Raw genomic sequence first — 23394 nt, 5'->3', positions numbered from 1 at the left:
CTGAGAATAAGCCTTTTGAATTCCAAAGGAAAATAAGCTTCCCTTTAAAAAATAAATTTCTAAGTTTGAAACTAAAAGCAGACATACTGGTTCCTACCAGGGAAAGCCTATTGAAAATGAGCCAGGTTTCCAAAGGGCAGGGATAACAAGTGTTAACTCGCTTCTATCCACAGCAAGGACTGCAAATACAGGTAACTTCAGGCAGTGCAGCATCTCCTGAGCAGCCCTCTCCCCAAATTTCTACACCCAACTGCTTTTTATCTGTGCAGTTCTTAATTTTTCCCCCTATGGATTAAGAGCTTCAACTGGGAAAAAAATAACAGGCACGAGTTTCTTTCTCCTCTTCCTTGATAGATGTGATTTGATTCACCAAAGAAGCAAAGAATGCAAAGACCCTAATGAAAGAGCTAAGATAATTAAGGAGCATATACACTTAAGAAAAACCCCTTTGCTCTATGCTTGTAAACTAAAGACTTTCTTAATGTAATCTGCTTTGCTAAGTGATGGATTTCCTCAGGAGTCTGCTGTCTCTGGGGATCACCTGCAACTGCACCTAAGATCCTACAGCCCAGGATGGTCCTGCTGGGCCTTTTTTCATCCACAAAGCTGCCATTGGGAAGTAGTTTTTTCATACATATGCATCCTTAGTCATTTGATAGGATCTCTGCTTCAGAACTGAGAACCCATAGAGATTTGTATGCCATTTTATTGACGTTGTATCTGCAGAATTTTAGCGTATTCGTATTTTAGATGACTTCCCCCAACATCAGGACTAAGGCTTTGGAAAGCGCACTTTAGTTAACAATTGCTGGTCAGTACGTGGAGGTGACAGCAAAGTGTCTCCTAAGAACCCTCAAATCTGGGAAATAAGCTGTCCTCTGGCAATCAACCTAACAAAACAATACCACAGTGGCTGTGATTGGCCACCTGTGGGTGTAGACCAAAAGGTGGCCTCTAAATGTGTGATCCAGAACACCCACAACTCTAACCCACGGGACCTCAATGTCGTCTCCTGGAGGCGGGGTAGGAATGGGATTGTCCTTTAGGAACCAAGAGCCTCAACAGTTGAGATGTTCCCTGGTTGGAGAAAGGCTGAGTGAACTTGCGGACAATTAACTACAGGAAAGGAAAGCCCCCAAACTCATGTGTGGTGATGCCCACCTGGAAGCTGACAAGGGCCTTGGCCCACAGGTTCCAGCTCTCTAGCCCCTGTGGCAGGTATGACCCAAATGCAGGGCACCCAACTCTTTCCCATTTTGCTGTTTCCATGCTCTCCAATCAGTCCTCCACGTGGGACCTAGTTTCTGCCCTAGCTCAGCTGCAGGGAGACCTACGCTTTGTCTACCAAAGGTAACCATGCAAGCTGCTGAATTGGGAGGTAGTCCCTTTGATAGAAAGGCAGAGGTTAAGGGCATTGGCTTCTAGGTTCACACCCTGCTCTCTATCACTAGCTGTATCATCCTGAGTGAGCTGTTGAAACGTCTTGTGCCTCAGGATTCTCATCTATAAAATGAGGATGCTATAGGGGGCCAGCCTGATGGCATAGTGGTTAAGTTCGCCCCCTCCACTTCGGGGGCCCAGGGTTCACCGGGTTCGGATCCTGGGTGCGGACCTACACACAACTTATCGAGTCATGCTGTGGCAGGCATCCCACACATAAAAAGATAGAGGAAGATAAGCACAGTGTTAGCCAATCTAACCTGAGGAAGCATGTTAGGGTATCTCCCTCAGCAAACGAGAGGAGGATTGGCAGCAGATGTTAGCTCAGGGCTAATCTTCATCAAAAAACAAGTAAATAAATTAAAAAAAATAAAATAAGGATGGTATAATAATCTTTACCATATATGGTTTGTGCAGATGACATGATTAAGGCTTGTGAAAGACTTAGAATAGTGCCTGGCATGTAGCAAGCACTCAAAAAATATTAGCTATTGTTATTATTTTCCCAGAAGACTGTTACCAACTTTTCTTTTTCATAGTAGCTATGATGTGCTAGAATTGGAGAGGTCTATTTCTTCTCAAAATGCTAATTGCTCTAAATGCCAATAAAAATTCTGCAAAAATGAATAAAAATGAGATAATTAAGTTGTATAATTTTAGAACATTTTCTATTTTTATTTAGTTCTCTAACAACTTCTAAACATTCAGACACTTAAGGTCTTAATTTTTCACGGTAGATTAATAAACAAGCTTTCAGATGTAGATAATTACTAACACTGATATATAAGTATCATTTCCTATGTGGCAAGGTGGCGTGGTACTATTTTACTTACATTAAGTCAAGTGGCTAGAAAGGGCAGAGGCAGGATCTGAATCCAGGCCTCTGCTCCAACCTCCCCATCTACTTAATCTCCATGACCATTGCGAAAATGCCTTCAAACAAGGAGAGGGCATGGATGAGCTTGCAAATCCAAGGACCAGATCCTTGAATGCGATGAAATCACAAGGTCAATGCCCCCTTGGCATCCCCATCTCCTGCCCATCTTCCCTAGAGAAAAATCCCCCCACATCACCCAGGTGCTGGTGATTATTGCAGAGAATCATTACAGACTTCTTAAAGGTACACAATTGTGCGTTCCTTAATTAAGTCCTGTGAATTATTCCAAGGAACCTCTTCAGAATAATCACTGTTTCACAAAAATAAGAAGATGATGGCACCAATCTAAGGTACATTATCTCCTACCCAGGGAATCAAGCTGAGTAATTAGAGCTTAAGGCGGATCCAATTATCTACAGCACACAGCCAGATTAAAAATCGGAGCTGCGTGGGGAAGCAGAACGCGGAGGAACTCAGAGAGTCCAATCGCCTCAATTCCTGCGGCTGGATGCTTAGACTGAATGGGCCAGCTTCCGGTTATCTGGCCCTCTCCCACCCACACGTTCTTACCTTGTTCACAAAGTTTCTTGGTCAGAGAGCCCTCATCTTGAAAATAAATGATGCGTTTCTGTACAATGCTGGCCCTGTGGGGAAAGAAGACACAAGTGCCGTGGTGAGGAGGGCAGATTTAGGGATGTCAGATCCTTGCTTGTCCACCTACGGCTGTGTGGCTTTGGGTGAGTCACCCCAACTCTCTGTGCCTCAGTTTCTCCATTGGAAAATTGGTGTTAATAATAATACCTACCTCATGAAATTTCTCTGAGAACTAAATAAAATGTATGTCAAGAGTTCAGCACATGCCTAGAAACCACTCAATAAGTACCAGTTATCGTGTTGGTGGAGGTGGTGCTGATATTATTATAAAGATGAGAAAGTGAGCTAACAACAATTTCAATAACTTTTCTCAATGGTTCATTTTACTCTAGCTTTGTATCAAACTGTTGAGGCCATTTATAGATCAACCATGTTCAAATCAGAGAAGTATGTCAAACCCTCGTCTTGAAGGGGAAAAAAGGAATTTAAAAATATATTTTGATTTGTTCTGAAAATGTCATTCTATATCTCTCCTGAAAGTCTAGACGAAACTGTCTCCTACATTTTGAACAAAGACAACTTCAGCTGTTATAGCTCCCTCTTAAACTTGTCAAACACAGGATCTTAGAATTTGGAAAGAATATTTTGAGGTTGAAAAATGACTTACGTTTGGCCAGCACATATTTTCTCTTTAATCTAGGATTGCACAGACACGCTGCTTCTCCTGTAACCAACTCTGCTGTGTACTTTCAGCTGGCCCCGCAGAGGCTGAATCCTGAAACCCAGTGTTCCAGTAATTGGAAAGTCTACAACACTTAACATCGAGACGGTGCCAATGGATCTCGGGCATTTCTATTGATTTTCTTCAGCAATGCCGCTCAGTCAAAAGGTAATTTTCACTTTGATTTGCCCTATTTAACAGATAAAGGGATCCCTTGACTCCATCACAGCTGATCATACTGAATGAGTGATAGAGTCACAGGATCTGCCCTGTGTCACATGATCTCAGACCCAGTAACAGGCCCATGTGTGCAGGGATGTGCAGAGTACAGAGGCGGTTTTCCATGGTCTGGGCCTAGGCCAAGTTGACTTTCCAAAGAAATGTCTACTCTATACCCAGTCTTGCAAAAAGAATAAAATTCAGGCCAGCCTAAGATATCTTTTACAGTCTGTCCCCACCCAAAAGAGATGAGATGTTGAAACAAATGAATGAAATAGGCTTCTTGTCTACACAAAGTTACTTTGATCATCTATCCATTCCATCGTCCATCAAGCAGAAAGTTTCCCCAGGCCCAGAGAACACTCAGCCTCACCCTAAAGCCAAATAACAGAGCCTTTTGTTAGTCGGAGCATCCCATCCCCTCCCACAGTGCTTTCAGAGCGTCCCTGCCAAGAAGTGTCTCGGGGACCCCTGTGGAGGGCAAGGAGAAGGCCTAGGGGGAAGTATCCCAGGCCCCACATTATTCCTTCAGCCAAAGTCTCCGTCCCCATTTCAGCCAAAGTGGCCTCCTCCCCTATTTGTCCTCCTGTTGTATTTACTGGTGTCTTTTCAACAGAGTGGTTGGAGGCCTGCTGAGTGGCCAGACCCTGGCCAGGGACCCTGTCACAAACAAGACAGATGGGGCCACTTCCCATTCTCAAAGTCGACAGAAGAGTGGGGAGAAAGCATTAAACAACTAAGTCCTCAGCCAACCATTTAACACAACCGCCATTAAGTACTGAATGGAGAAGTTCTTATGGTGTGGGAAAGTATACATGGGGATCCTGACCAAGCCAGGAAAGGCTCCCCCTGGGAAAGACAGCTGAGCTTAGATTTGAAAGAGTAGGAGCTAACTAGGCAAGTGGGAGGGAGAAGCAAGGGAGAGGGCATCCTTTGTAAATTCCTTGGGGTAGGGAGGGTCATGGCTGGTTGGAGAACCTATGAATGATAAGCCAGGGAGGTGGTGTGAGAGGAGCCGGGGGTGGGCAGGGCCAGCAGGGAGATGGCATTTTACTCCAAGCTGGATGAGACATCTTTGAAGAGTGTGTCCTGAGGAGTGAGAGGATCAGATTTGCTCTTTTAAGAGAGTGCTTGGGTCATAGAGTAAAAATGGGTTGATGTGTGGTTACAGAGCTCCAATGCAAATAAAATTTTGTTTCAATGAAATTCTCTTGCGTACAAACTTACCATGGTATTCAAAGCTTTTCATAAAGTTTCCCCCCAACACCCTCTGGCTTCATCTGTCACCATTTCATGTCATGCGCACTGGGTTCCAGACTTTGTGAAGCATATGCCCCTAGTCTGAACAACTCTTTCCCTCTACCAGGCCCTTGACTGTCCTGATTCCTCTCCAAAAACCTTTCTTTGCTAGCATCTGTAACAAATTCCTCCTGCTGTGAATATGAGAACAATAGCAAAGCCTGTGATTTGAAAGCATGATCATGTTTAGAAAAATTAAATTACACCCAAATTTTCCAAAAGTCGGATCGTAAGATTTTGGGGGACCAGAGATAGAAAACATGTATTTCATATAAGATGTTTCCATTCCTTCACGCCTTGTTGTACAAAGTCTAAGGTGGCCCACACCTCTTTTACATAACTGTCATTCCTGAGCCCTGACCGTGTGCCAGTTGCTGTGCTGGGAAGTCCCTTTCTGTACATTATCTTTATGTCTTATGCCTCACATACACCACAGGACCTCAAATTCCACATCCAAAAGCCTTGGGCTAGATGTATTTTTGGATTCAGAGTTTTTTATATATTAGAAAGTTAAGGTGGTAATACGCCATTATCATCCCCATAATCAAAAACATCAATATTCTGCAGCAAAATATAAGAATATTCATACTAAGAGAATAAATAAAAACTATAAATAGCTTCATGTCAGTTTAGGTCAAGTTTAGCAAACTTACCAGAATGCTCTTGTTTTTAGAGGGCTTAAGATGAGGGTTTGTGGCCATTTTCACCCTTATCTTACAGCCGAGGATGACTGAGCGGCAGGGAGGTTCAGTAACATGCCCAAGGGTTTGAAGTTTGCCCTCTCTACCTCCAAAGTCCACGATCTGTCTTACACTCAAAGTGGTTGTAAGGATTAAAGATGGTTATTATAAAAAATATAATTGTCCCGTGAGGTAGGTATTATTATGCAATGCAACCTCAAATGAATTTTCCTTGGATCTATTTTAGCACCTCAAGGGAACACTGTGGAGAACTGATACTTTGGTGGGTCTCCTGGAGCCTGGGCTGTGACCACCTGAAGCTCTCCACGAAAAGACTGAGCACACATCTCTATGCCCATGCTTGGCCCACGCTCCGGATCACGCCTTCTGGATTTCAAACAGTGCAGATCAAATGTGGAATACGGGCTAGTTCTGATCCAGCCCTGGTGCTCTGGTCTCATCTCTATCCAATCCTCCTGAGCACTCTATCCAAGCTGTATCCTATGTCTTTCTTCACCGTCTCATGCCCCTGGGCCTCTGTCCATGGGACTCCTTCTGTCTTTCCTCGTGACTCCTCAACAAACACACACACATACACACACACTTCAGTTAGCTAACTCTCACCCAACTCAGATGTTACTTCCTTCAGGTTGATTCCTTGACTGGGTGCTCTTCCTGTGAGAGCCACAACCTCTTCGGCTGCTCCTACCACAGTACTTTTTAACCTGTATTTTAAGTGCCTATCTACTTCTCTGTCTCCTGGGCTAGATTATAAGCTTCTTGAGAGCAGGAACTTTATCTTACTCCTTTCTATAGACATTAGCGTCACTGCAGTATGGGGATTCAAGGAGAAGGAACATGGTTTGGGGAAAAGGAGAGAATATGAGATTGAGCTGTCTGTAAGACATGATGGCGGTATGTCTAGTGGGTCGTTAGACAAAGGGACCTGTAACTCAAGAGAGATGTGAGGAGTGGGGAGTATGGATGTGGAGTCACTGGGGCAGAAGGAAGAGTGGGAGCTTTTGAAGTGGCTGATGTCACCCAGGGAAAGCGTGCAGAGTGCGAAGAGAGTCAAGCAGAGCCAAGAACTCTGAGGAGACCAACACTGCCCTACAGATATGCCAGCAGAGACCAAGACTTTGGTGCACTTGGTTGCAAAAGATGTTTCTTTTTGTTCCTCATTTGGTCAACTCCTGAGAGAATTTTTATATTCTGAGAAAATGCATTTCACTTTGAGTCTGTTCCCATCAAAAGCATAAAACTCAGTTGAGATTTATAAATCATATTATAGTTCAGAAAAATAATAGCTTTACAAGATGAGAAAGCTGTTAGTAAGAATTCCCTGAACATTTCAAAATGACAAATTTCCTCCGTTCTGTGTTGCAGTTTGGCAGGGCTGTTGCACAGCGTTTACAGGCTGATATACTGGATGCTCTCTTATCGTGAGCGTGTTAGGGAAATCTAAATTAAATTTCTCAGGACGTTAGCTCTCAAACTTTGGACTATTGAGGTTCCAAATAACTTACTAATCATTTCAAAAGTTTTCTTTTAGACTTACAGCAGAACCTTTTCAGAAACGCCGTCTGAATCTCCTAGATGCTCGGCCCTTTTCTGTCTGAAGGGTTTACTCATTTGCTGTTCTTTTTCCTTGAGGAATTTGCCTGTGGGAGTGAAGTTAGAGTTTGCTAAGTGGTGGGTTTGTGTCTAGTGCTGGAAAGGCCTGGGATCCCTGCTCTCATGGAAAAGGGAGTGGGAGACCTCAGCAACTGAAGGACTTGGAAGAGGCCAGGCCATGAAATGACTTAAAAATACACAGGGATCCTCAGCCGCTGGCTCACTGCCACGTAGAGATAATTCATGTCAAGCCCTTACTACATGCACGTTGCACAAAGTAAATATTCAGGACGTGGTGGCCATGATTGCTGCTGTCATTAAGTCCCCAGGCCCTCACATAGTGCCTGGCACATCAAAGTGGTAATAAACAAGAGCTATTATTATGATTGATATCAGGTCTGTCTCTTTGGCTTGTGGAGGGAGCAGTGAGGGTGCCACTTGGCTCAGGCTGTTTCAGGTGGCGAAAATGTACAGCCAAAATGAAGCTCGGACTTGTGGTCTCCAGACTCTTTCTGCCAACCTTCTTCCGAATTCCAGTAAAATCCCTATTACGGAACATTTCTTGGAATACTTTACAAAATTTGCCTACGATCTCAGGGATATTTTCCATAGAGGTGATCCAGTGTATGACCAGTAACATCTTCCTTCTACCAATGAAAGAACAACTCTATGGGAGGACCCATGAATAAAATATTAGTCATAGTGATGGTAATATCATTAGGAACTGAGGCTATTTGCCTTATTTCACTTCACAAGGAGGCCAAGTGCTAACCTGACCATGGTCTCACATTAATCAGCAAATATTTACAGAGGCTGGGTGCATTCCATGAACCAGACTCTTGCCAATCGTTTATATGGCTTTAGGTGGATCTCAGGACATGGAGCTGTGTCCAGGAGTTACCGGGCATCCTGGCAGCCCATGATAATGTGCTCATGAGAGAAGAAAAGTGAAGGCTTGTCTGCAAGGCTCTATCTACAACACATATGAGAACTCCATGGCTGCCCAACAGTAAGGTCCCAATCCACGCTTGGGATCACAAAGCTACAGATTCAGAGACTGGCATGGTCGTCCACCATTGTTGCAAAGAGGCAATTCTAGTAGCTGCTAGGAGATTACTCCTGCTGAATTATCACTCATTCATAAAACATTGACTGAGCACTTGTTTTCTGTCAGGCACTTTATTAGGAGCTGAAAATTCAAGGATGAATAAGGGATGGTACCTTCCAGTAAGAAGCTCCTAGTCCAGTGGGGAAAAGACAGAGACAGAAAAGGAAACAGGAAATCAATGTTGAGCGCAAGAATGGAGGAGCCATGGGAGTCAGAAGAGCAGTGACCGACTAACTTTGCCTTGGCAAATCTCCAAGAAGCAATAACGGCAGCCCTGAAAGTCTGAATTGGGAGAGGGGCAGTGGAAACACAGAATCTAGGAGACACATTGTAGGAAAATTGATCAGGACTTAGTAACTTACTGGATCTGGGGGAGAAAGAGGAAGTTGAGTACAAGATATTTTATTTATTTTTTGTTTATTTGACGATTAAGCACTCTTCTAAGTGCTTCATAAATAGTAACTCATTTAATCCTCCCAACAACCCCATGAAATAGGCATTACTGTTATCCCTATTTTACAAATGAGAAAACTGAGACAGAGGGAGGTAAGTTAACGGACGCCCTGTAGACAAACCCCAATGACCACAGGGAGGATCAAAGACGCCAGTGACAGAAACAAAAGGCAAAAGGGGCAAGGAAGAATTTTTTTTATTTTTAGAGTTTGTATTGAGATAATTGTAGATTCACATACGGTTTTAAGAAATAACAGATATTGTACATTTTTCCCAGTTTCCCCCAATGGTCATGTTTTGCAAAACTTAGTAATATTAAACAAAGATGTTGATGTTGATATAATCCACCAGGGTTGGTGGTGAGTCTGGTAACAAAATGGTGTGATAGGATTAGATGAGGGCCAGTTCATGCCATTTGAAAGACATTATGCCTACGATAAGCTGCCACACTCAAAGACAGACGTTCCCAAATGATTCTCAGAACACAGAGCATGTTACAACCCCAACTGGAGAATCATCTACAAGTGTTACGGTGACTCAGAGGCGGAAGGCCATTTCTGGCTGGGTTGAGGCAGAGGTGGAGGTGGAGTCGGGGGAATTATTGGTCGGAGTGAGGCCTGACAGGACAACTTCTTGGAAAGACGGCAGTGGAGCTGGACTTGGAGTCCCAGAGGCTGTCTGTAAGCAGGGATGGGTTGTTTGCAGCAGCTAGAGTTGCACACCAAAAAGAGATCCTTGGTACGTCCACCATCCCTGGGCCTCAGAAGCAAAGCCATCTGCTCTGAGCAGACATCTCGACCTGAATCAGGGGCATCGCCTCCACACGGTGCTGCATGTACACATGCAGCTTAAGTTATGACCGGAATCTGGCTAAGAGCTCAGTAAGATTCTTAACAAGACTACAATCCATTCCCAACCTTGTATGGTCACTGGATTTCTGATGCTCCTGATTCATATCATCTACAAAGCCCTGGTTCTGATTTTAACAAAAATTAGAGGAAAACTAATTTCAGCACTCAGTTTGTTTCTTCTTAGAATGACCCTGGGGATAGCAAGTTTATCATGGTTCCATTTTCTCTTATTATTGTCCGATTTCAGACCTAATCTTTATCATACATCTTGTCACTACTATTTTTCTAGCACTTTAAATTTTATCCCTCCAAAATTCAATGGAAAATTAACAATGAGGAATTGCTTTTCGTATCATAAGAGAGATGTAAAAAGAAAAGAATAAAATTGGATTACGTTTTAAAAGAACTAATCTGTATGTGAGAGGCATTAAAGCCAGACAGACATTCATTTACTCATGTTTTTATTTAACAGAGTAGGTGCCACAAAGCGGTGTTAGGAATTGGAGATACAAAGATAAATAAGATACAGTGTGTGTGACACCAAACAGTTGACAGCTTGATAAAAGAGAGATATGTAATCTGATGAATCAAAATACTGCATAGCAAGTAGTAGAGTCTATCCAATATCCATTCCTGCCATCTTCCAAGCTTGCAGAGCTCACATTTTTTGAGGGGTGGTATCAGGTAATCCAATCATGATGGTCCTGCTCCCACTTTCCCAGCCGTCCTTGCAGCTGGGGAAGGAGGCATGTGACCCACATTCAGCCTCATAAAGGGAGTAACATAAAGGGAGGTTTGTAAGATGGAAGGGAGACCTTCAGAGAAAGTTTTGCTTTCCAGATAAAAGAAATTAATGATCCACTCTGGCCGGTCCCTCTTTTTTCAGCCTTGATTACAAACACAATGTGTGAAACAAGGCAGCCATTTTGTGATCATGAGGAAAATGCCAAGAAAAATCAGAGGCTCTAGCCCTGACGTCATTTAGCTGCTGAAACAATACCAGCAATCACCTAGCTCGGGCCTTCTTGTTATATGAGAAAAATAAACCTCTATCTGTTAAAGCTATCATTGGTCAAGTATTTTCTCTTTTGTTTTATTTTGTTGCTGAGGAATATTTGTCCTGAGCTAACATCTATTGCCAATCTTCCTCTGTTTTCTTTTATGTGAGCCACCACCACAGCATGGCCACTAACAGATAAGTGGTGTAGGTCCAGGCCTGGGATCCGAACCCAAGCCACCAAAGCAGAATGCACCAAACTTAACCACCAGGCCACTGGGGCTGGTCCTATTGGTTAACTTTTTTAATGAATACTGCTCTCAAAAGTATGACTAACTAATGGAAAGAGGTATGAACAAAGTGTTGCAGGAGCAGAGAAGAGGGCAGTTCAAAAGGCAGGGTGGAGCGGGCTCTGCTGACCCTGTATACCAGGTCAAGAGATTGCACTGGGAAGCCACTGGAGGACTCAGGTGGGAGTAGGGTAGAGATACTTGATCAGAAGAGTCTTGGAGAAGGACACTCTGGATGAGACCTTAAAAGAGGGCTTGGATTTGTTGGGTGGGAGGTTGTGCCGCTATTGCTAGAACTTTCCATGGGGTGCAGGGGACAGGCACCTGTTCACAGTGACTAGGAAGAAAGCAGCAGGCCTGCAAGTACACTCCAGTGTGAAGAGAGACATGTCTGCAAAAGGAGGAGGGCGGCAGGTGGGAGCTTGACAGGAAAACACAGGTGAGGGAAATATTCTTTTTTCTCTGGAGGAGGCTGTCACATGCCTGTAAGCCGAGGCTGAGGAAACAGTGGAAACCCTTAGGGGTCCCTGCTCGATCACTGGCTGGAAATTTGTCATCTGTTGAAAAGTCTTAAATAAACTCACATGGACAAAATAAATAGGCTGCAGGATGTAGTCCCAGTTGTGGGAGCTCTGACAGGTAGGCAATTCTGGGTGGTGAACAGGACCATGTCTCGTTTCCTGTAATTGTTTTACACCAAACTATCAATATTTTTTTTCAGCATCTTTTGACCCTTAACAGGCTCCTCCTTCTGGCTTAAACTATCTACGGCATTCCTTAACCTTGCAAAGAGATCTATGTCTAATCCTTGAGCCTGGGGGGAAGGCAATATCTCACAACACATCTTTAGGCCAAAAAACCTTTTTCTCTTAGAACTTCTAAGAAACTCTCTTAGAAACACGGACTTTGATGTTCCTGAAAAATTACTTTTTTTCAATCACCCTTAGCACGTTATTCAGCACTTCGTAATATGCTTATTGGCACCCGGGGTGTTACTAGTCAAGGGACAACTGACAGGCTCACTGTTTCCACAATGTTGTTGAACCCTGATTCTCCTGTATAACGTCTCCTGCAGTTAAACAGCTGGTCAGTGCCCTTTGCTTTCCCCTCCGACTTCTTCACATCTATAAACCTGCAGCAGACTGTGAGCCCCTCGAGCCCCAGACTGTGTCTTATTCATCATCACATGCCTGGAACCTAGCAGAGGATGCAGCCAAGGCTTACTGAACCTGGGGTTCTTAATCTGGGGTCTGCAGACAGGTTTCAGGATGATGAAATCCCGTGTGATGTGCACAAGTGCATATTTCTGGTTAAGAGTTCATAGCTTTCATCTGCTTCTCAAAGGGGTTCCTGACCTTGAAAAGCTTAAGCACCACTATTAGGTCTGAAATGAATGATAGTAGATATGTGAAATGGTATGACTGTCATTCCATTTAATAAAATCTCCAACTAAGATATACACTTTTTTTTTTTTTTCTAAAGATGAAGGTTAAATTTTTATTCTAAGCACCCAAGGCTTCAACTGCTTTCTCTCCTGACTATGCTCTGATCCAAAATAGAACCTGTCTCAGCTGGAAAACAAGAAATAGAAGCAAAGTATTGCTCCTGGGTTTCTCGAGTGTTCCTTGCAGAGTCCTTGCTGCTCAGTGCAGGGCGTGGGTGTAATCACATAATCACCTCAGCCTCTAAGTTAGAGGAAATGCGCTACATTGCACACTCCCTCCCAGCTGGCTCACACACAAGTCATTACTATCTGCAGTTGGTCCCACTCTGCCGTGGCTGCAGCCATCTCCCCTTTCCGTGGGTTCCTGTAAGTCAGGGCTGGCAGCACGGTCCTCTCAGGTCTTTAAGCACATGGCATCTGCCATCCTTTCAGTTCCTCAGAGGGCCTCCCTGACTGTTACCCAGGGCTTTCTTCGGTGGAAATGGGAGCTTCTCATACAGCAGCAGATCCTGTCTTGGGAGATGCTCCCTCCTCTAGACTCAAGAAGGACATGCATGGAAGACTAAACGAAGGATTCCCTGTACAATTACTGCAGTAACCTCCTAACGGGTCTCCTCTCCTTGCCAACCCGTCCAAACTACCTACACTCTGCCAGGGGATTAATCGTCACCTCTAGCACATTACCACTTCCTTTCACAGACTATTAGGCAGCAGCGGCACCAGACTCCTAATTATCCCATCTCCTACCTCCACCCTGCCCTGCCACACCCCAGCACAGGGTCCAGCACAAAGTAGGTCCTCTCTAAACAAAAGTTCTTCTCTCACAGATTACAGTCCAAACTCTTGCTAAACGTCTACAATCCTAAACACCAGGAGACAAGCTGCCTTCCAGGTCTGACCCCTCCTGACTCTTCCCAACTACCGGAACTCAGCCCTGCCTTTTCACTGTGTGCAGAACGTGTATCACAGGGCCCCTCCTGGCTTCTACCTCTGTTACTGGATAAACCACCAATGCACTTCCGCCTCCTTTCTGCCTAAGCACACCCCACTCATCTGTCACCATATATCACTGCCTCCTCAGAGTCCCGTTGACCAGAAAGTTCAGAAGTGACCTCTCCGGATTTCTAGATCACCGTTCATCTTTACTGTTCATTTGGCATTTGGGCATTGGGTGGGTACTCTTGATGTTAGTTGCACTTTAATATCTTGTTTTACCATTTAACTTATTGTGTGCCTGCTTACGTTTTGTACTTCCGACTGAACTCTGCGCTTTTTCAGGGAAGGGGCTCCTTGTACCCTTGCGGCCCTTCCAGCACTTAGCACGGTGCCTTTCATGTAGGAAGCATTGAGGGTGTGTCAATCTGAGATGTTTCCATATACTGACTTTACCCGTAACTCAACTCTTTCCTATTCAACACATAGTGTTGTGGGTCTACCATATGTCCACGATCTGGCAAGAGGCACGAACTCCTCTGCATTAGCAGTGCCACCCAGAGTGCTGGGGGAACAGCAAACGGTGACTGCTCTGAGTCACGAAACATTTCCCATTGCATAAAGGCCAGTTAATTCTGCTTTGGTTTGTTCAAGCTAGGTAGTTTGGCTGATGGCAAGCATTGTTCTCAAAAGGAACCATTCAGGTTGTATTTGAAATCCCTTCACAGTGTTGGGAATCAGCAGGATGATGGTATGTCTGCCAGGAAGAGGTAAAACCAAGGACAGAGCTTTCTTCATGGAAAAGACAGTTGCTGATTGCACTGTGCATTCCACTTTGCTCATCCCTTGGGTTGACCACCCCCCGCCCTCCCAAGAAAAGACACCCATAGGCCTTCATTTTTGACTCGCTCCAGATTTCTCCCATGTTTCTTCTTTTCAACATCTGCACCCATCTTGTAGCATCTGAGCTCATCCTTATGTCCAATGAGCTCATCAGAGGTGAGCCATGATCATATTGAACCCCACAGAATTCTGGAGCAACATAAGACCACATGTAAGCCATGAAATCTGGGCACAATTTGCCCTGTTTTCCAGCCTCTCTCATAGAAAACACTTTCAGAGATAAGTTAAGAAAGGGAAGAAAGGAAGGAAGGAAGGGAGAGTGGGAAGAAGGAAAGGAGAAAAAGAAAGAAAAAAAAGGAGGACTGGAGATCAATACAAGAGGCAAAGGCAACATTAGATGGGTTGAACATGAGGGATGCTGGGTACTTCTGGGTCGCTTTCCTGCTAACTCTGCCCAGTAGGGATTCTGCATATTGAATGGTGCAAACTGGTCTGCTTGAATTCTGTCTTTGGGAAAAAATGTCAGACAAATTAAGAGAAGATGGGTCACTTACACAGGCCTAGGTCCAGAGCAATGGACAATTGTCCAGAGCACTTTCCTGCTCCTCTCTGGGGCCTATGGCATAATCCCATTGTGACCCAGTGCGACTGTGGTTGATGCGAGGATGTGACTTGCCGTGCTATCCCATATAGCCCACGTATTCGTGCAATAAACTTCCACACTGAAGGTCAGCTGTGCATGAAAGATACTCCTTGTAAGCCTGCAGTTAGCAACATTTCTATTTGGATCCTGTTGGGCAATTTTCATTGTTGTTGTTAGGGCTCATCAGCATAAAAATGAAGTTGTTTTGATTTGTTACTGTCTCTCTGCTATCAGAAAACTGTTATTAGGAAAATCGCATTAATTAGCAACAGCTGAGGGGACGACCAGCTCCTTTGGAGCTGCAGCTGCAAGTCTCTTTGCAATCTGACTGTTGCCCAAATTTTAGCAATTAACAGAATAAAGAGTCTCTGAACGTATTTAATCATGTTAATTTTGTTTTCCTCTATTTGTATTACTGTTTAGGACTAGTAGTTAATCTACATTAAATACTCTAATACCGTTAGCATGCTTTAAAGCATAACCTCAGCTATCCTATTCCTCTATGACTTACTGGAAGTGATATATTGCTTAGCTTAATGTTAATTTTTTTAGCTTTATGTAGGAAAATGAAAAATTAATTAAAATTTACCCTAAAGTTTGGCCTATTAACCAAAATATTTGATTAAACTGAAAATCTTATTCTGTAGCCATGTTGGATAAAAGAATTAGGTGGATGGATGGATGGATGGGTGGATGGAAGAAGGAAGGATAAATGGATAGAATGATTAAAAATATAACAGACAGAGACATACATACATACATATATCCATGAGGTCTGGGGTTTAAACCTTCTAACTTCTAATCCCAACTGGTTCATTAGTATTCTTTGTAATCACCATGAAATCAGCATGACAAAGACAGGGTATAATAGAAAGACCTTTGTTGTCAGGCAGATCAGGTTTGATCCTGGATCTACTTCTTCAGTGTGCAGTAGGTGAATTAAAGCCCTGAGCCTTAGTTTTCTGCCTATAAATTGGGGTTAATATCTACTTTACGGGACTCCTGTGAGCATTAATGAGCTAAGCCAATGTGGAAAGTGCCTAGCACAAAGTAGGTGCTTGAAAAACGTTATCTTCCTTCTACTTTAAACCTCACGTTGCTATTTAACTTCTCATGTATTTATGCCTTTTTTTATCCAACTAGAGAGTTAAGTAAACCCTTCTGCAGGAGCATCTCTCTCTTGCTCCTCTCTGCACCTACCCACAGAGCACTGCAGAGCCGCTGGGGTCCACTGGGTGTTCGTACCTGTTCAGCAGTGTTAGCCAACATGCCTTGACTATGTCAGCAGCTTTTACAGCAATAACAACTAACATCTATTGAGTGCTGACTATGCGCAGGCACTGTGTAGCAAGCATGTTACATACTTCAAGGGTTCTCAGCCCTGGCTGCTCATTAGAATCATTTTGGGAAGCTTTTAAGAAGTATTGACACACCAATTTCATCCAGAACAGGGAGATCGGAATTTCAAGAGCTGAGGCCAGAACACCGGCGATTTTAAAAAGCTGCTCAGGTGATTCTAATGTGCAGCCAGGGTAGAGAACCACTGACATAGATTATTTTGTTTAATTCTCCCACCTACGGGGTAGGTACTATTATTATCTCCTTTGCAGATGAAAAAAGCCAAGGCACAGATGGACCAAGTATCTCGCCCAAGTTTATATAACTCTTATGCGGGAAACCAGGATTAGGAACCCAATGAGGCTGATGCCCAACTCATGGCTTCTCCACTGGGCTCTCTCGACTCCCATATAATGAGGAAACACCAAGGTAAAACTCCTGGGCAAAGAGAGGTAGGTAGATGTAGGTGTCCCCAGTTTTATACAGTGACTTTGAGCATCATAAAAGAAAATGTGCAAAAACACAGCAAATCCTTTCTATTTTAAAAGCAGAGACCAGGTTTCTATCTTGACTTTTACATTCAGGGTCTGTGTGATCCAGTTCAAATGGTGTTACCTCTCTGAGCTTTCATTTCCCAAGAAGATTATGATGGCAACCTTGCAAGAGTATTGGGAAGGTGCTTTGCAAACCCTACACTACTTTAAAAAATGTGAAGGGGCATTTCCCATGCTTAGCTCCTTATCCTCATTTTATAGGGAGGAAACTAGGCTCAGTTGGGTAGAGCCAGGACTCCGACATTGACCTGTCTGACCCCAGAGCCCAGCTGCAAGGGGCAAACTGTCTAATGCAACGTTTTCAGTCAGGAATCATCTTGAAAAACGCAATAGAATCTGTAGTAATTGCCAGAGAGGTGTGGAAAGGGAGACTTTTCCCGTCTGTTGAGGAGTAATGGAATAATTAGGCTTTTCTCTAAAGAGCTGTTTTAGAGATGGCCGTGGCAGTGGCAGCAGGAGAGAACTTGCTATTTTCCCCTGCCACATTCCACGCCCCCCCCCCCCCCCCCCCCCCGCCCCGACCCCTCCAAGCCGGTAACTCTGTCACTTCCTGGCTTTGTTCCAGGGGCGAAAGTGAGAATGGAAATGCAGCCCTGTTCCAAAGAGAGCTTGGCATTTCAGGGTCTCAGATGAAGATTCACATGCCGGTCTCTCAGCCTGCTCTCTCGTCTCTCCCTCACACCTAGCACAAGCCTGGCCCATAGCAGGTGCTCACTAAATGCTTGTCAGATGAACAGTTGTGTCCTGTGGGGTAGTGGGGGTGGGGGATGGGGAGAGATACATTGATGTCCCTTCCCACCGAGGCCATGTGCCACTTACAGCATCACAGACAATGGGCCTTGTACAACTTTGCCTTATTCAGTTTCCATCCTAGGCTGCACATCTTGACTCAGCTCCGTGCCCCATTTCTTCCCTTGGGACTGTCTTCCCACTGAGGACTCTTTGGACGTGATCCTCAGCCTTTCTTCTTTGATTGGACCCTTCCTTGCCCTCCTCCACTATGGGCTGCTCCCTGAGCTGTAATTTCTGCAGCCACCCAGGGTACAAGCATCACCTGGTGTAGCCCAGGCTCCAGGTTTACCTGGTCCCATGGCAGGACTCACATCAGCACTGACAGTGCAGCGTGGGAAAGCAGTGCACGGGTAAGATGCACCGACAGATGGCTGTTCACAAGCATCTCCCCCATTTGCACCTCTAGTTAAAGAACTTTCAAGACCCACAAGCCCGCGCTATAAAAGACAAATAATCCTCACAAGAGTTCAGCCTCATTAAAGATCTGCTCGTACACTGTGGCATCAAAAGTTTGGGCTGTGGAGTTAGACTGCCTAGGGTTCAAATCTCAGCTCCTCTAATTATGACATCGGGTGAGTTGTGCCTCAGTTTCCTCTCTGTAAAATGGGAGAATAGTATCTTCATTATAAGGTTGTTGGCACATATTCTAGCTATTATTATCACTGTCATTAAAAAACTAGAGCAACACCCAGCTGAATTCTCAGAGAAGGGAAGTTTCGGCAAAGGAAAGGATACAGAAAAGAAGGAAAATAAAGAAAAAAGGTCACATTTATTGAGTGCCTCCTCAGCCCCATTGCACTCCTCCCTGCCCCACCATCAGGACCCACCTCCAGGTCCCCAACATTCCTTGCTTTCTCTGGTTGAGGGACACTCTCTACACGCTGTTTCCTCTGTCCCTCCTCCGCTACTGCCTTCGGTCAGCTCACAAGTTCTGCTCTTCGGACCTTTCACACCACCCCACAGTAGGTTGGTGCCTGCCCACCTCAACCCTATGCTCTTCCCAGGGTGGCCCCTTCCACACCATGTGTGCTGCCCATTGACCGGTCTGTTTTCCCACCACTCTGCGAGTTCCTAGGAGAGGCCGCACCCTGCTCAGCTCTGTATCTTTGGCATCCGGCATGCTGGCTGGTATGGAACAGTGGTGCCACGTGAAGGAATCAAGAAACAAATGGACTCAGCCCAGCCTCTCAGCCCTAGCAAGTCCTTGTCTGTCTTCTCAATTGAACCCAACATCTTCTCATGCACATCTTAGCCCAACAGTCTTGGAGGAAGAAGCCAGGAAGAAAATGGAGAAAGAACAAAGAAGAGAAGGGAAGATGCAAATCGGCTCCTCTCTTTTCTCTTCCACTCCAGCTCTCTCGCCTTTGAGCTGTCTGTTTAATTTGAAATCATTTCAACCCTAAAGAAAATTTCCAAGAACAATACGAAGAACATATTTTTTCCCTGAAGCATTTGAGAGTAAGTGGTTGACATGATATCTGATTACCTTGAGTACTTTGTTGTCTTTCCCGCAAATAAGGATATTCTGTGAAACCACAATACAACCATCAGATTTAGGAAATTAACATTAATACATCTAACCCTCAAACTTTATTCAAGTTTTGATAATTGTTCCTTTATAGCCAAAAGATCGTTTGGAATCACAGTGTTGCATATAAAGTTTATGTCTTTTTAGTCTCCTTTGATCTGGAACAGTTCCTTAGGCTTTGACTTTTATGACCTCAAAACTTTTGAAGATTACACGTCAGTAATTCTATAAAATGTCTGAGCTTGTCTGATGTTTCCCTAGGATTAGATTGAGGTTATGTGTCTTCAGTAGGAATATCACAGAAGCGATACTGCGTTCTCGTTGCATCCTATCCGGTGGCACAGGATTTAAATTTAGATTTGTTCCGTTCCTGGTGTCTGCCAGGCTTCTCCACTCTATAGTGGCTGTTTCTCTTTGTAAGTTGTTAAGTATTTTGAGGGCAGGTACTTTGAGATTATATAAACATCCTGTTCCTTATCAAACTTTCTGAATCATTCATTTAATTGGCACAGGTATTTATTCATATCAAATAACCTTTAGTTCCCTTTTATTTAATGAGTTGGAATCTGTTACACTTACAACTCCACGGGAGCTCAGAGCCTGTGTATCTTTGTGCTTGGTCATCCTCTTGTCTTGATGTTATATTTTAATTTTTATTTGCTCTGGTCTTGATTTTTTTAAAATTTAACACGACTATTTTGTTTTATGTTTTTCTTCGCACCACTTCATATTCTCTATGGGAACTGGCAAGGAGCAAGCAAGCAAGCAAAAGGAAAGGAGACCCCATGAGACTGAAGCTTAAGAGTTTCTGAAGCTCAAAAAATCAGCTTTAAAAATGTACAGTTTTCATCCTAAGTGCCAGAAACCGGAATTCACTTCTGGGGACGAACTGCTTCTTTTGTCTTAGAAACATCTGTATGTGATCTTCATTTTATTGTGAATGTAAAGCAATAATCATAATAATATAGCCATGTATAGAGCTTATTCTATGCTGGATACTGTTCTAAACACTGCATCTATATGAACTCATCTGACCCTCACAGCAATCGCCAGGGTAGGTGCTATTATTATCCTCATTTCACAGGGAGGCGTCCGAGGCATGGGGAGTTTAGGCCTCACGTCATGGGAAGGGGTGGAGCCAGAATTCAATCTCAGGCCACCTGACCTGTGACTCCACCTTCACCACTATAATGCTAAGCAAACTAGTCCAGAGGACAGCTGCGTCTAGAACTTGCGGCAACCGGGACTCGTTCAGGGGCATTGTTTTGGGGGGAAGCAAACTGGCCATGAGGTTAGGCGAGGGAGCCTGATGCCCACCAAGTAAGAGAGCAGGGAACCCCCAAGGACGAGCTGGGGCTTCTGGGCCCTGAGAGCCCCAAACCTGTAAGCCAGGTATGTAGATTCTCTGTGTTATAATTCCCTTCTGGCACTCCCCGAGCTTTCAACAACATCTTATTAATGTTTGTCACCTGACCTTATCTGTGATGGGGAGTATTAAGGGATGGGCTCCAAGCATGGAGTAAAGGTGGGGGAGCAGCTGCCGGAGGAACAGATCCATGGTCTGGACCCAGGTACATGGCCAGGGTGGCAAGAAACAGCCAGGAGATTTTGATACATGTACGAGTTCCCTAAAGATTCCCCCAAATTCCACCTGGTCAACCTGGCAGAAGCCTGGTATTTCTGTAGTTAAGGAAGAATTAGGTTCTGGTTAATAATTTGCAAATAATACTTTCCATTTAAAAATATGGGGGGGCCACCCTCTGAGGAGTCAGACTTGGCCCTCAGAGTCCACATCTTCAGTTCTGTTTAGAGCATCCTGTTATTTCTAGCACCAGTTGATGAGGCCGTGGATCATTCCGCTACCAAACCGTGACCTAAGAGCTGGGCTCCAGGACATCTGCCAAATTTTTCCTTGGGGTAAATTCATCTTTAGCACAGCACATACCACAGCTGTGGACTAAGGAAGAAGGCAAGGTGAGTCTTCCATCTCAATGTACAAAGAAACAAGTACATAGACATGCAATAAGTACGTTATTGCATATAGTGTCCCCATACCGAGGCATTGTCAAAGAGGCACTGAGGGTCATTGACTGGACACGTGATAGATGGTACAAAGTAAAAGCCAAGCGAGACCACTGAGAGCCAAACACAAAAGAGCGAGGGCAGAGAAATCAGATCAGGGAAGTGGGTTTACCTAGCAGCACAGCTGGTGTGAAGGAAGGTTCCTCCAACCAACGTGGACTGGAACAGTGGGGCCTGTTCAAGTACATTCTGACTCATCAGATTTCTACGTGGAGCCACAGATGTGTTTCATTTTATACACTGAGATGGATTTGCACACTGTGAGCAAGCACAAACCCGGCTGCCTGAGCCACATAAGCAAGGTAGATGTGTAAGAGCGCGGGGGAGTCCCTGGCTCCCATTCCTTTCTTTTGTTGGTTTCCTGATTCCACAGCCATAAGACAAGACTCAGCCCTGTGGCTTCATCCGGGGTTGTGGCCCAGTCACCCATCATTCATCACTCCCCAATTTTTTCTGCACTCTGGAAGGCTTTCCTGGGTAGCTGGGACTGTGGTTCAGAGTCTGGGTGTAATTATCACAAAACAGCCTCTGACTTTAGAAAAAAACCCAAAAAATGGACTTTGGATCATGTAGGAGATGATAGCTAAGCAGTTCTGCACTAAAACTGCAATTAGAGCAATTCTGATGTCATCGTTAATCATGCCGATTTATGTTTTGAAAGGAAACCAAATGATGAATATAATGATTATTTCTGTTTCTGCTTCTCCCCCTCTCTTTTTCCTCAAAGATTGGCAATAGCACTAAAGTCGAATTAAACATCTGTTTGAAAAATAAGCCAGAGTGCTGGTGACAGCTGCCCTGGACTTACAAATGCACCACAGCTGTCAAACTCTAAATTAACAATGATTTTCATTTATGAATAGCATAGAACTAAGATATAATGGAGCTTTTTCTCTTCTGTTTTTCTGGCTTCCAGGGGCTGTTAAATGTGAAATCCTAGGGAAATACCCAAGGAAAAATGTAGCTAAAATCAGCCTGCAATAATTAATCATAGAAGGAGCAGGGGCCATTCTTTCTTCTTATGTGATCTCATTTCTTCCCTGGCTTTAGGTTGGGTATTCTCTGTGGCAAGCAGGCTTGCAGGGAGGCTAATAATTCAGGGACAATTCTTTGATGAGTAACTGAAAGTGAACGGTGACGGAGCCGTGAGCATCTCTGGAGGAACGCCTTCTAGAGCACTGAGGACCCTCTGCTCATCTTTCCAGCATCATCTGCATCTTCAGTGGGCTTCAGCCCAAGCTCCTTCCAAGATGCAGTAATGAATGCCCAGGTATATGACATTGTTACACCGTGGTCATATACTGGGTGTAAAAGATCTAACCAACCCATTTTGGTGATGGGATAAAATAAGCCAACCTGTTTCACACTTACTTCATGACCCTAAAAAATAAACAAAGTAGGTGTTGAACCATTTCTTTGTCCTTTTCCATCCTTGTCCCAGAGTCATCACTGTCCTCCCTAGGGATGGGGTGAGGCTCAGGAGTGGAGCAACACATCTATTGTGTGTATTCCCTAGTTAAAAAATATATGTAGATGTGATACCATCTGGTGTTTTTTTCACTGTAGCCCAAATGTTTCCATTTTTATCCTTGGACCATTTCATGTCAAAAGTGTCCACAGAGATAAGAAAATTGTGGTATACACAGATAATGGAATATTATTCAGATATATAAAGGAAAGAAGTAACAATACATGCTACAACATGGATGAATCTCCAAAACATTATGCTAAGAGAAAAAGCCAGATGCAAACGGTCACATATTGTATGATTCCATTTATATGGAATAATGGTAAATTCATAGAGACAAGTGCATATTGGTGGTTGCCACGGGCTGTGAGGAGAGGAGAGTGGAGAGAAACTGCTTGATGGGTACAGGGTTTTACCTTGGAGCAATGGCAATGTTTTGGAACTCGATAGAGATCATGGTTGCACAAGATTGTAAATGTACTAAATGCTGCTGAATTGATGACTTTAAAATGGTTAATTTTATGTTATGTGAATTTAATCTCAAGAAAAAAAATGTCCATAGGGTCAAAGCATCATGCTTTGATCCCACCATGACCAGGACAGGAAATATATTGGCAACTCCTGCT

The 23394-nt window shown here is 44.0% G+C and overlaps 1 protein-coding gene and 1 long non-coding RNA gene across 23 annotated transcripts in view; one reads left to right on the top strand and one right to left on the bottom strand.

Annotated features, from left to right (window-relative positions):
- The window catches only part of SPON1 (spondin 1), a 245762-nt gene that overhangs the window by 141429 nt on the left and 80939 nt on the right, over nucleotides 1–23394 (bottom strand). Inside the window, exon 4 of the mRNA XM_044752347.2 lies at nucleotides 2888–2961. Within this exon, the coding sequence (XP_044608282.1) occupies nucleotides 2888–2961 (74 nt within the window). The remainder of the gene's footprint in view (nucleotides 1–2887; nucleotides 2962–23394) is intronic.
- The window catches only part of LOC123278720 (uncharacterized), a 63011-nt gene continuing 60012 nt past the window's right edge, over nucleotides 20396–23394 (top strand). For 14 of the 22 annotated variants that reach the window (XR_011495910.1, XR_011495916.1, XR_011495922.1 and 11 more), the window contains exons 1-2: nucleotides 20397–20610; nucleotides 21048–21192. This is a non-coding gene — a long non-coding RNA (uncharacterized lncRNA). Of the gene's footprint in view, nucleotides 20611–21047; nucleotides 21193–22350; nucleotides 22571–23394 lie in introns of all 22 variants that reach the window. The other 8 variants (XR_011495915.1, XR_011495913.1, XR_011495912.1 and 5 more) reach the window with 5 other exon arrangements.

This window comes from Equus asinus, chromosome 20 (assembly GCF_041296235.1).
Source record: "Equus asinus isolate D_3611 breed Donkey chromosome 20, EquAss-T2T_v2, whole genome shotgun sequence".
In the NCBI taxonomy this organism is placed as follows: domain Eukaryota; kingdom Metazoa; phylum Chordata; class Mammalia; order Perissodactyla; family Equidae; genus Equus; species Equus asinus.
The sequence above is the reverse complement of the archived record's forward strand: the minus strand, read 5'-3'. Positions and strand labels throughout refer to the sequence as shown.